This window comes from Callospermophilus lateralis, chromosome 1, assembly GCF_048772815.1.
Source record: "Callospermophilus lateralis isolate mCalLat2 chromosome 1, mCalLat2.hap1, whole genome shotgun sequence".
NCBI lineage: Eukaryota > Metazoa > Chordata > Mammalia > Rodentia > Sciuridae > Callospermophilus > Callospermophilus lateralis.
The window spans coordinates 15,869,451-15,884,624 of NC_135305.1; the positions used below are offsets into that span (position 1 = coordinate 15,869,451).

Consider the following 15,174-nt stretch of genomic DNA (forward strand, 5'->3'; position numbering starts at 1 on the left):
AAGAATATGAACTGGTATTCTATTGCACTGTAGGGTGATTATAGTTAATAATAATGTATATTTCAAAATAACAAGAGAGGAGTTTCAATGTTCTCACCAATACAAATGATGTTTGAGGTGACAGATATGACATTGATCATTGCAAAATGTCGTCAAAGCATTATGTTATACCCCCCTGAATATGTGCAATTATAATTTATCAATTAAAGAAAAAGAAAAAAGGACTGCAATGAGGAAGTTCATAGAATAAATTTAGAAAAAGTTCATAATCTGGAATAAAAGTCAGTTCTAATCATTTGGTATATTTAACAAAGGATATTACCTGATGAGAAAAAGTTAAGGATCACTACCACTATTTCTTTCTTCATTCTCACTGCTACTATTCTTAATATCAATTTTTTAATACCTCATTTTATTTATTTATATTTATTTGTATGTGGTGCTGAGGACTGAACTCAGTGCTTCACACATGCTAGGCAAGCACTCTACCACTGAGCCACAATGCCAGCCTGGTTTCAAATGTTTTTGATGAGAAGTTTAAACACAGTAAAACAGATGGCTGAATGACCATATAAAGAGATTATAATCATAAAATTATTCTGTCTTGGTGATATATATAATATATATGTGTGTGTGTGTGTGTGTGTGTGTGTATATATATATATATATATATACATATATATATATATTAATTATTTTTTTTTTTGGTGGAGGGTGGTACCAGGGATTGAACTCGGGGGCACTTGACCATTGAGCCACATATCCCCAGCTCTATTTTGTATTTTATTTGAGACAGGGACTCAGTGAGTTGCTTAGCACCTTGCTGTTGCTGAGAATGGCTTTGAACACACAATATTCCTGCCTCAGCTTTCCAGGCCTCTGGGATTACAGGTGTGCGCCATTGTGCCTAACCCTTCATTCCTTTTTCAATTTGGCAGCCTAAATGTGAAATTATTTTTAATGCTTCAAAGCATTAATTTTCAGATATTTTTAGTAATAAGCACGATTCTAAAATTAATTAGAACCAGATTATTTTCATTTTTTATAAAATAATTTGCAAATGTGGAAAGTTTACTGAGAACACAACAAGGAATCATTTTAGATTACAATTGTTTGATGCCTGGATTATCTCAAAAACAGAACAAAATAATTTGTTAAGGGCAATGATAGTAAATTAGTTTGGAAGTCAACTTGTATAATAGTTTGATTTCCTCTTATAAAATAAGGACCTATATTGTCTTATAAATGTCAGTAACCAACTATATAACTCAACAACTCTATCTACAAAATTATCTCTTTTTTTCCCAAAAATTATCTTTTTAGAGCAGTAACTTTCAAATTTTCTTCCCCATAACACAAGTGGAAAATCCACTGCACATCAAAACCAAGTATATGGGCTTGGGGTGGTAGCTCAGTGGAAGAGCACTAACCTAGCTCATGTGAGGCACTAGGTTCAATCCTCAGCACCACATAAAATAAATAATCAGCATACTACAGTGACACAGTCATATCAATGTTTATAGCAGCTCAATTCACAACAACCAGACTATGGAACCAACCTAGATGCCCTTCAACAGATGAATAGTTAAAGAAAATGTGGTATATATACACAATGGAATATTACTCAGCCTTAAAGAAGAATGAAACTATGGCATTTGCCACTAAATGGATGGAGCTGGAGAATATTATGCTAAGCGAAATAAACCAATTCTAAACACCAAAGGCTGAATATTTTCTCTGATATGCAGATGCTAATTCACAATAAGCGGGGGGCTAGGGTAAAATAGAGGTACTTTGGATTAGACAGAGAAAAGTGAAGGGAAGGGAGGGGGTTTGGGGGTAGTAAGGATAGTAGAATAAATTGGACATTATTACCCTTTAAGGTAATAATTACTTCTTTAAGGCTGAGTAATATTCCATTGTGTATATATACCACATTTTCTTTATCCATTCATCTGTTGAAGGGCATCTAGGTTGGTTCCATAGTACATATATGAATACTTGAGTGGTGTGATTCTACATCATATACAACCAGGAGAATGAGAAGTTACACTCCAGTTATGTATGTTGTATCAAAATGCATTCTACTGTCATGTATAATTAATTAGAACAAATAAAAAGGTAAATAAATAAAATGAAGATATTGTGTACATCTATAACTAAAAAAATTCTAAAAACAAGCGTATACATACATAATAAAATTATGTGATCTTTAATAACTCCTAATCTATTTGATTTCATATTCTTTAAAAATACTAGTCATACCCTTTATTTTTTATTTTTCTAAAATATTTATTCTTAAGTTTTAGGTGGACACAATATCTTTATTTTACATTTACGTGGTGCTGAGGATCAAACCCAGTGCCTTGTGCATGCTAGGTGAGCACTCTACCACTGAGCCACAACCCCAGCCCCAAGTCATACCCTTTAAATAGACATATAAGCCAATTATAGCTTGAAAAAGTCAGTTTGTATTTAAAAATACGCTAAATGCTACAAAGGAGCTGGGGATATAGCTCAGTTGGTAGAGTGCTTGCCTTGCATGTACACAGCCCTGGGTTCAATCCTTAGCGCATGCGCACACACCCACAAAGTCTAAATGCTATAAAAGAGGTTATTAATTAAAATTATTTACAAAAGTCTACATACTATAGATTTCAACTGTAAGAAAAAGCCAAAACTGTGCAGACAGTTATATGGCTGTCACAGGCTAGGAGAGAAGGGAGGGATAAATGGGAAGAGCATAGAGGATTTTTAGGGAAGTATCACTACTATAATACTATACTATATACTATAATACTATAATGGTGGATACATGTCATTATACATTTGTTCAAACTCAAAGAATGTACATCTGGTGGGAACATTGATGTGAACTATGAACTTTGGTGATACTGGTGGATCAATGTAGGTTCCTCAATTGCAACAAATGAATGACTATGATATAGAATATTGATAGTAGGGGAGGTTGTGTGCCTTGGGGCAAGGTGTACATGGATGCTCTCTGTACTTTCTGCTTAAGTTTTCTGTGAATCTAAAACTGCAGTAGAACATAAAGTTTATTACCTTTTCTTTTTTAAAGCTATTTATGTAAGCATGCATAAATGTTTACCCATGAGTTCCTTTTTGGATTATTCAGATTTTGAAATCTGATATAATGTTAAAATTATTGTTAATACTTTGTACTTGCTTTATGCTTCAGCATATTTATATTCATTGCCTTATTTGGGCCTCAGAATAATTCTGAGCAAGTAATAGTAGAGAAAACCAAGTAATGCTATAAAGCCTACTCCTGGTTACATGGTGACTTAGAAACTGATGTAGAACTAGATTCTAGGACTTCTACCTTGAGTTCCAAATCACAGTCAAGACTCTTGAAACATTCCATAACCACACTGGCTATTAACCTTTTTGATTGTGGAAAGGTATCCCTATAGTACATGAGTGTAACTCTATATCATGTACAACCAGATCAATGAGAAGTTATACCCTATTTATGTATGATGTATGAAAATGCATTCTACTGTCATATATAACTAATTAGTACAATAAAAATATATTTAAAGAGAAAAAGGTATCCCTACTCCAAAGGGCCTTATTGATATGTCATAGTTAGTCAGGACACACAAAAAAAATTTAAAAGTATGACAGGATATTCCATATGCATCATGCTGGATGACCTTCCTATCATATCACTCTCTTGCCTGTATATGCTTTGTCATCAACTAACTATACAAGAAAGCACTGTAACCACAGGCAAAAGACATGCTAATTTGTGAGTAGTGTAAAAGTTAAATAGTGTCACTCTACACACTCTAAGTAATCACTGTACACTGTATAGATATTATAATCCCAGAGATTAGATTACTCTACTAATGGACAATAATAGAAGAACATACTCCCTAAGGCAAAATAGGAACACCCTCATTCATATGCTACATGATCAAGAGATTACTACCATCCTTATGAAATCCTGCTTCCTCTTAGAATAGAAAGAATTTCAGGAGAAAAGCTATAGGATTCGATCAAACCAGACTGATATTAGAGGCTGAAACCACTGTGATAGTAAGACATACTGCAATTTTAAAATTAAGTGTATTTTATAGATGTCTGCCAAATCAAGTTCAATCCAGTAGCACCAATATTGCTCTTTGTCTCATCTTTAAAGTCATTTCAAAATATTCCTGACCAAAGTAAGGGAATATTAAAAAAAAAAAAGAATTCAAGATGAAAATACCATTTGACCTATAAATTCCATTGCTTAGAAATTTAGCCTACCCATATATTTGTACTCTATAAATACACTGCATATACATTTACTTAAGTAGATAAATGCATACAATATGCTCAACTACTTGTAAACATATAACACCAGAAACAATTTAATACACATCAACTAGGATTGGTTAAATAAATTACGCAATTTAGGTATGTCCCCAACAACCATTAAAAGGAATGTATCTTGATCCTAATATGTTTTCTAGTTTATAACTATCTTGTGTTTTTTTTAATCATAACATAATAGTAATCAATTGATGGTAATCAATATACCAATATACTATATATTCATTTTTTTTCACTTTTTTAAAACCAAAAACATAACAAAAAAATACAACACCAAAAATCTCTTAAGCTTCACCTCCAGAAATTCTAATTAAGTCTGAGTTAAGACAAGAATCCCCAGATTTTTACCCCTGATTAAGAACTATTCGTTTAACTTAAAGTTTTCAGTACTAAACCATTAATTTAATGCAATAGCTTTTCATTTTCCTTTTTTTTCTTTTGCCTTCATTTTCCCTTTTCTTAAACTTATTTTCATTCTTAGTTTGGGAAAGGGAGGAAGACAGAATCATTGCTAACTACACATCTGGAAACAAGCATCTACTAAAGAATCGTGATTCTCGAAGGACCTAAGAACAAGCACAGCTTATCAAAAACAACAATCTAGTACAACGTCAACAAACCATGATTGCCCACCAAATCCAGCTGCCAAGAAAAAGGATTTCATGTTTTTTAAATGGTTGAGAAAAAAATTCCAAGATTCTGTAACACATGAAAATTACACAAATTTAAGTGCTGCGGTGTAAACTCAAGTGTGAGAGAGCTTGCCTGGCCTATGTGAGGTCCTGGGATTGAGCCCTAGCCTGAGAGACAGAGAGAGAAAGAGAGAGACAGACAGACAGACACAAGACAGAGACAGAGAGAGAGAGAAAATATAAATAAATTTAAAAAGAATTTGAGGGGCTGGGGTTGTGGCTCAGTGGGTGAGGCACTGGGTTTGATACTCAGCACCACATAAAAATAAATAAATAAATATAAAGGCATTGTGACCACCTACAACTAAAAAAATTTTAAAAAGAATTTGAATATCAGAGTTCATCAAAAACATCTCATTATAAATGCCATATTTATTTGCTTAAATATTGTCTGTGGCTACTCTCACACTATAATGACAGAACAGCTGTGACAGTACCATATGGCCCACAAAGTGTAAAATATTTACCATGTGGCCCTTTAAAGAAAAAGATGTTGAGCCAACACAACATTACAAAATTTTAAGTCTTCAGTATGCCTTAAAAATTTAAAAAAATCTTTAGGGACTAGGGATGTGGCTCAAGCGGTAGCATGCTCGCCTGGCATGCATGCGGCCCGGGTTCGATCCTCAGCACCACATACAAACAAAGATGTTGTGTCCGCCGAAAACTGAAAAATAAATATTAAAAAAAAAAAAAAATCTTTAAGCAGTAAATATGGCTTTAAAAAGTACAAACAAGGGCTCAAGTTGTGGCTCATGGCAGAATGCTTGCCTTGCACATGTGAGGCACTGGGTTCGATTCAGCCGCACATAAAAATGTATAAACAAAATAAAAATACTGTGTCCATATATAACTTAAAAAAAGCATAAACGAACACATTCATTGAACAAGTTAAGTTACCCTTGACTTCTACTATTCCAATAAATTTGCTGCTATATTAAAGACATGTTACTCACAGCCTCTGAGTTATCAATAAATGGATCTGTCTCATCATAGCCAAAGCCTATATCAATTAAATCTTGTAGCCGATCCTTCCGGTGCTTACGGGGTTTCCCACCCTGCAAAAGACAGACACATTAGACTGATTCAGTACTCATGCTGGTTCCTTAAAGTTTAAAAAGACCTATTCAAAGAATTCAAATAATTTTTGTATATAAATCCCTGCAGATGGTTAAGTCTCCCCATACCTTATATAAGCAGCTGTGCTTAGTGACTTGCCTTCATAGCTCAGAGTGAGAAAAGAGGAACAAAGTAACTTTACAATGGAAAACCTGCCCAACTTTACATCAGCCAGATGACATCAACAGGAACAATGATAAGTGGATGGCACATATCCCTGATATAAAGTTTAGAGTTTAATGGTAATGTATCAATGTCGGTTCCTTCATTATAACAAATAATACTACACTGAATGTAAAATATTCATGTTAGTGGGTGAGGACTATATGAAAACTCTTTGTATTATCTTGTTTACCTTTTACTTTTTTAGAACTTGGAATTAAACCTGGGGAAACTGAGCTACATCTCCAGCCCTTTTTATTTTTTATTTTGAGACAATGTCTCACCAAGTTGCAGAGGCTGGACTACAGGTTGAGATCCTCCTGCTTCAGCCTCCCAGATTATTGGGATTATGAAAGTATGCACTGCTATGCCCAGTTCTAAATTATAGCTTTTCTGTAATTTAAAAACTATTCTTAAAATTATTTTTTAAATGTCATATAATCATACACATAAACACAAGAAAATGATAAATGAGTGCATGCAAAAACTGATGAAATGAGCTGGGCATGGTGGTTTATGCCTGTAATCCCAGTGGCCAGGAGGCTGAGGCAAGAGGATCACAAGTTCAAAGCCAGCCTCAGCAACTTAGCAAGACCCTGTCTTAAAATAAGAGTTAGGGATGTGGCCCAGTGGTAAAGTACCACGGATACCAAAAACAAAACAACAACAACAAAAAAAAACACATGGTATCAAAAACTGGTGAATCAGAATAATGTCTGTGGTCTGGTTAGTCGTATTGTGCCATGTTTATTTCCTAGTTTTGTAACTGCAGTTATATAAAATATTACCACTGGCAGAAGTTGCGTGGTAGGCATATGGTCTTTTTTACTATAGTTGCAACTTCTTATTAGTCCATAATCCTTTTTTAAATAATCATTTTTAAAAAGTAATACAATGTCAAAACAAACTAGTTCCTGTAGATTCCACTATTCAGAAGATACTTTATGGAGCCTTTTGACTATAATCACAGTATAAAGAAAAACTCACTTATGTTTGTGTGCACACATACACACACACACACACACACACACACACAATTTTTTTATGTTAAAATAAATGAGTTAGGAATATGGTTCAGTGGTAAATCTACCATAGCTCAATGACAGATGGGCCAGAACCATTAAAAAAAAAAAAAAGTGTGTGTGTGTATATAATGCATGTGTGTCTGTGTATGTGCGCACACAAACATACTTGCTTAGCCTATAAGTTTATTTTGGATTTTTAAATTTTAATTTTTACTCACTCATATTCAATTACTTATTCTAAGCATCCTTCTAATGCCCCCCTACCCCATTTCTTTCAGACTGGGTCAGGGGTGAAGAAGAGGCTCAGAAAGGTGAGGTAAGGGGTGGGGAAGATAGAAGACAGCACTCAGGATTTTGCCTAGCAAAATACTACCACTGAGCCACAGCAGGCCTTGTGGAAAGCAAGAAATTTAAGATGTGAACTTTTAGAGCTGGGGTTGTGGCTCAGTGGTACAGCACTTGCCTAGCATGCGTGAGGCACTGGGTTTGGTCCCCGGCATCACATAAAAAACAAATAATAAAATAAAGGTATTGTGTCCATCTACAACTAAAAAAGTATTTAAAAAGAAAGATGTGAACTTCTATGACCTCATTTTATTTCAGTCCTCACAGTGTATGTGTGATTCTAAAAGTTAAAGAGGGACACTTTATGCCACATGGCCCTTAAATAAAAGTTGTTTGCTTCCGCGTAAAGAAATTGTGATCTGTTCCAGTGCTTAAGAGGAAAAATGGTGATACTAGACTTACTGAGAGATATCACCAACAGGGTGTGATCCTTTTCTACGTGATTTGCAAAGATAATTCTGAACAAATGCTATGTTTGCATTGTGGAATGCAATGTTGTTGAAAACCTTACCCCAACATGAGCTATGGCTCCACGGTTTGCTTCTAAGTGGACAAAATACTATTACATTACCATCACTACCAAGAAATCCCTATGGTGTGAGATGAAGTGGTGGATTCCTTATTTATTATTATTTTAATGACAGGTTCTCACTAAGTTGCCCAGGCTGGCCTTGAACTCATTATCTCAAGCAATCCTCTAGACTAGCCTCTTTAGTAGCTAGAATTACAGGTGCATACACTTTGGTTCCCATATTTTAAAATTTTACAATTTAGGTAAGTTTCAAAAGCAATTCTGGGGCTAACACAGGGTGGCAAACTTGTTATTATGCTAAATAAAGCCACCAAAAGCATAATTTCAGAACAACAATCTTTCTCAAGGAATAATAATCATACATACATGCACATGTATTAAGCATATATACAGAACATGCTTAACTACACAACATACACACTAAATTGTCCCTATTTTTCTCATTTTGCCAGATCTGCACACTGGGACCTTTACACCAGGTTATAGAATTACAGTAAGAATCAGATGTCGGGGACAGAACGAGTTATTTCTCGGACAGGAGTTATTCTACTGAGGAGAAATTACACAGCAAGCAGAGGAATATATAGGACTTTCATCCTCATAGAGGGAGTTTCATCCTCATAGTAGGGGCTTGCAGAGGGAGAGAAAGACCTAGAATGTATATCAAAACTAATAAAGAAGTCTAGGCCTCACATATTAAGTATATTCAAGTTATAGGAGATAAAATAGATATGGTAGGAATTTAAGAATAAATATCTGAGTGGACAGCATTGTGCAGAAATGGAAAAAAAAAGCATTAAATTCAGTGGGGGAAATGATTTGTAAATCAAATAAGTAGAACTGAAGTAAGATAACAATTTTACCTATCAAATTATAAATTTATACAGATGAGGGCTGCTTAAATACTGCTAAAAATATACCAATTAAATACCTTTAGAAAACAATCTGAAAGCCTCTGACAAAACTTTAACGCTTCTATTTTCTTCTTTTGCTTCTTCTGTTTTCTAATTTTTCTATAAAGTATTACTTCATAATGGAGTATACTAAAACAATTTTTTAAAACCCTTTATCCTATGTGATCCAATAATTCTACTAAATTATAGAGTTTATTTCAAATCACTACTTAGATTTAGAAGTATCTGTTAAGGGTTGAGACAGCAGCTCAGTGTTAGAGTACATGCTAAGCCCATTTGTGAGGCCCTGAGTATAATCTCCAGCACCAAAAAATAACAAAAAAATCTGATAAGACTTATACTACAGAAAATAATATGTTAAAATATCAGAAAGTTTTTTCAGGGGCTGGGGTTGTGGCTCAGTGGTAGAGCACTTGCCTACCACATGTGAGGCAATGGGTTCGAACCTCAGCACCACATGAAAGCAAATAAAGGTATTGTGTCCATCTACAACTAAAAAAAAAAAAAAGAAAGAAAGAAAGAAAGAAAGAAAAGAAAAAGAAAGTTTTTTTCAGTGAAAAGTTCTTGTCTTCAAGAATCTTAAAACAAAATAATTATTCAACAAATTAAATTTTCTAAGCATGTACCACACACTGGTCTTATGGATTTTATAGTATTGTGAAGAGGGGAAAGATTAAACAAATAACTACAGCAGTGATAGACAGCAGAAAGGAAAGATGCAGGTTGTATGGAGACCTTTTTTTTTTTTTTAGTTTTAAGTGGACACAATATCGAACTCAGTGCCTCAAGCATGCTAGACGAGCTCTCTACCACTGAGTCACAACCCCCAGCCCTTGTATGGAGACCTTTCTAACAGAGTCTCTGGTCAAACCTTAACTTACTCATTTATGCACAAACAAGGCAAATGAAATGAAGCACTGAAGGGATTAGAACAGGGACATAACCCCCCAAAATTATTGTTGAACAAAATCACCATGGGTATCACATAGAGAATGAACACAAGATAAAACAGAAAGGAAAAAATGGAGATTTGAAAGTCATGGGTTACTAAAGGCATAAAGTATATACTTACATTTCAATCATGATGTTGATGGTGCTGATGACAACACTTACCGAGTATTAACTTTGTATTAGATCCCATGTAAGTACTATTATTTTTTAATTTCATGTTCAGCAAATGGGAAAAACAAAAGCTGACTAAGGACAAGCAACTTGTCTAAGGTCACAAAGAAGTGGTGAGCTAATCTTCAAATTCATAGATGTCTAGAAAAATTCTGTAAGAGAAGTTATAAAGACTAAGGGGTCCTATTTTAGATGGACACACCTTAATCTCAATACACCAAAACTGAAATCAGTGTTTGCACTGACGTTTGTCTCCAAATTAATTCCTCTCCCTTGGCATTCCCATCCATTTTGTTTATTCTTACCATTTTTCTGCCTTCAAACTTCATACTGGCTAAAATTAAAGTAACAATAACAATTGTAAACAAGGATGTAGAACAATTTGACATCTTGTACATCACTAATGGGAATACAAGTGATATAGCCATTTTGGAAAACAGTTTGATAGTTTCTTATAAAGTCAATCATACAGTTATACCTTGTATCCTAACAATCCCATTCTTACATAAATATACACAAGAGAAGTGAAAACTATATCCATACAACTATAATCCTAATGTTTAAGACACCTTTATTCATTACAGCCTAAAATTGGAACCAATATAATGCCCATCATGTGGTGAATGGATAAACAACTGTGATATATACATAATCCATACAACAGATTACTACTCAGCAATAAAGAAGGAACTTCTGAAACATGCAACATGTAGATAAATTTCAAAAGCACTATGCTCACTAAAAGAACCCAGACACAGAGACATAAGATCTATTGATAGGAAACTGCAAAAGCAAACAAAACATTAAAGTAATAGGAAATAGACCGGAGGTTGCCAAGGGCTAGGGCTGGAGGTAAGAACTCTGTGGAGATGTTCAAAAGAACTTTGTGGGATGACAGAAATATAAATATTCCTTATTAAGACTGTAGTAGAGGTTACAAGATTATATGCATTTGTCAAAAATTCAATCAATTGTACACTGAAAAATCAATGAATTGGGGCTGGGGTATAGCTCAGATATAGCATTTGCCTATACTGGTTCAATCCCCAGTGCTAAAAAAAATTGATAAACTATATTTATTTATATATTATACCTCAATAATGCCCCCTTTTTTTTTTATACCAAGGATTAACTCAGGGGCACTTCACCCTGAGCCACATCCCCAGCCATATTTTGTATTTTATTTAGAGACACGGTCTCACTGAGTTGCTTCACACCTTGCCGTTGCTGAGGCTGACTTTGAACTCATGATCCTGTTGTCTCAGCCACTCCAGCTGCTGGGATTACAGGCAGACACCACTGTGCCTGGCAATAATGCTCATCTTAAAAGCCTTCATTATTAATCTTTTTATCCCCCAGAGTGCTGAGGATCAAATCCCGGATTATTATTTCTATTTCATTCATATAATTATTCACATTCGAAGACACAAATTGGTGTGAATATACTATGTATACAACCAGAGATATGAAAAATTATGCTCTATATATGTATTAAGAATTATAATGCATTCCACTGTTATATATAAATTTTTAAAAACATAGAAAAAAAAGGATCAGCCCTAGGCTGTGTGTCACATTTATAGCTTCTTTCCAATTCTAACTCCAAAGTTAGAAAGCTGGCCATTGTTTTCATCTAAATGTAATGAATACCCTAATTAACCTCTCTTCCCTCAAACTTATCCTGCATAATACCAACTAATTAATATTTCTAAATAACATTTTATATCATTTCCCTGCTCAAAATGCTCCAAAAGAGTCCTATTTATCGTAAGATAAATTCAAAATCCTTATATGATACCAGTTAAATACGTTCTACAGGTTGACTCAACCTACCTATCCAAATTTTTTTGTTACTATTTTGTAACATGAACACTTTGATTCAAACTACATACTGATGCTCCTACAAACACACCTGCTTATCTTGTCTTTCCTTATGCTTTCCCCTTATGTGGAATAGACATAACTCCTCTGAATTCTGCTGTCCTTCACAGTCCAGACCTGGAAACAATAAAATGCCCACCATGTTTCCAATTTTTCTTCCTCGAGGCTTTCTAATTAAAATCATGATTACTTTTTTCTGCTCTCCTAATCCAATTTTGTTTGTTTTTGGTTTTAGTGTAGGCACAACTAGCTGCCTATTAATATTCACCTGGGGAAAACAAAAAACAAAATAACAAAGTTTCTGTTGTAACAATCTCAATCATACATATACAGAAGAGTAAACAGTTCATAGGTAATTAGATTTAGGAGCATTTTATTTTAGTCAAGGTGATCAGTTTGTTGCCACCAGAAACAATGACTGCTAATATATGAAGTCAATTGGTAATGTTATTAAGTAAATCATATTAATGAGAGTACACAGAGCTAAAACTTTACTTGATCTTAATAGTATTAATTTGGCCAAAATGCATCCCAAAACATGACCTTACAAGTATAAGATCTTCACCACACATTCATTATATTAATGACACCATCATAACAATGATAAGTGTATAAATTACACAAACTGACATATCATTCAACGCTAAAAGACATTTAAAAACAACATGGCAGATGAATAGTTATTAATATAGAAGGCAACAAAAACAGTTTGCCAAATGTTATTTACAGGTCACTTTATTCACAGAAAAAACACGATGGTATTTACTAAATTTCAGAAAATGTGCTTAATCTAACTGGAGACAATATGGAGACAAGACTTAAATAACCAGACATTATTCTCTCCTCTATCATTGAGCAAGATGATCTCATTTATGAAAAACAGCAATATAAATCTGTAGATATATACAAAATGCTCAAAGACTACATGACCATGGTTATTACTGATAGAAAATGATATAATTAAAGGCAATAGTGAATATGACTATGGCTTAATAGGCATCATCTGAATTTGTTTATTAAAACACTTAGGAACATCTTCATGTACTACTCAGGTAATTTAAAAAATATTTTTTATTCCAAGAGTAACGTAATTGCATGTTGCATTTTTTAAAGCCTTAAAGGGGTATACATCAAACTATAATCAGTGGTTATGCCAGCTTATGGGCTTATGAATGATTATCTGGTTTTTATTTTTATTTATTTATTTTTTATTTTATTTTTGTTTTTATTTTTTTAAAATTTTTCTGTATTTATTCATTTGCATATACAAACAAAAAAGAACTTTGAAATGTGTATATGCTTAAGTACACATAGCTACCTGGGACAGAAACTCAAATAGTAGCTCTCTGAGGAGAGAAATGGTTAGCTGGGAGTCAGGGATAGGAGAGATTTTTCTTTTTCTTTTTTTTTTTTTTTTTTTAAAGGTACCAGGGATTGAACTTCACCCCCTGTCAAAAAAGAGCAAAGTATTTATATATAACCTATTACCCCTGTATACTTAAATTATCTCTAGATATCTATAATAACTAACACAATGTGAATACTATATAAATAGTGGTTGAACTATATCACTTAGGGAATGTGTTTAATATGAAATGTTTTGATAGACCACTGAGCCCATCCCTAACCCTATTTTGTATTTTATTTAGAGACAGGGTCTCACTGAGTTGCTAGTGCTTCACTTTTGCTGAGGCTGGCTTTGAACTCATGATCCTACTGCCTCAGCCTCTGGAGCTGTTAGGATCACAGGCGTGTGCCATCGTGCCCAGTGAGAGACTTATTTTTTATCATATTACCTTTTATATCTTTTGAGTTTTTATTAAGTATATGTACCACTCGTTTAAGAAATTCTTAGGTTTAACCCACCAAATGTTCAAACACCAAAGTTCTGGACTTCTAGGGTTCTGCCTCCCACCTATTCTATGGAAAGAATTCTCGACAACCTGCGTTTGACACAATTGTACAGGAGAGCAACTTTTTCTCCAATCCTAGGCTTGGTTCCACTTCTTAATAGCTTTCTATCAAAACATTTCATATTAAACACATCCCAGTTCCTACCATCACAGAGGCCACTAGGGTACATTTTTCTGGTTTCAGTTTACTTTTCTTCACCTTTTGGCCTCTGGCAAAATTATCCCTTCACCTACCTTCTGCCATTCCTCCCCTTTTCTATTCTCCAACCTCCAGTTCCTAATTCTGCTAAAATCCAATGATGTGCAAACTATATGAAAACTTGAACCAAATTCTTAACAGTTGTGAAAAAGGAACATATATATTAATTTATAACATTAAAATTTTATCTGAAGGAACTCAAAGACAGATTGGCAGGGAGTTATATTAGGGTCTTTGCTACCAGATAAACACATTTAGAATTCCTCCCTCTTCAGCATCCTTAGTAAACTCCCTATAGTAAAATCAAAGTATTACTTGATAAATTTTCTGGACCTTTGCTATTGTTGATATTAAACATGTTATTATTATTATAATTAAACAGATCTTATAAAATAATTATTAAATTATTTATTAATTATTTAAATAATTAAATAAATTATTTAATTATTTTTCTAAACAAAAATAATTAAATAGTTTATTTCTAAACAAAAAAACTCTCAAAGTTTGCTGAATCTAAAATAAAGAAACCCCTTTAAATCAATCCCTCTAGGTACTAGTTCACTATGACTCAGAATATTACTGAGTCATTAGTACCTGCCTAACTTGATAATCAGTGTATCAAGACAATGCAGTATGATTACTAAACTGGAAAACAAACAAGATATTCTTAGAATAGTATCCCTCACTACCTCTAACTAATTATAAATGAAACTAATAACCAATATTCACTAATCACATACAGCAGAAGAAGCAAGTAAAAGATACTGATTCCTAAGAAAGACTCCCATCTTACGACTAATAAGCATCCCTTAGTCACCAAAGCTTCCCTATTTGCCCAAGCCCTGCCACAACTTTATCTATCTATTCACTTGCCAGTAAAATCACTGGAAAGAAAGCCAAGAGTTGACTACACAGCATAGCAATAC

At 33.8% G+C, this 15,174-nt stretch overlaps 1 protein-coding gene across 2 annotated transcripts in view; it reads right to left on the bottom strand.

Annotated features, from left to right (window-relative positions):
- Ubn2 (ubinuclein 2) overlaps positions 1-15,174 on the bottom strand; it is a 78,336-nt gene that overhangs the window by 50,937 nt on the left and 12,225 nt on the right. For both annotated transcript variants that reach the window (XM_076832742.2, XM_076832739.2), the window contains exon 3: positions 5,993-6,094. In XM_076832742.2, the coding sequence (XP_076688857.1) occupies positions 5,993-6,094 (102 nt within the window). The remainder of the gene's footprint in view (positions 1-5,992; positions 6,095-15,174) is intronic.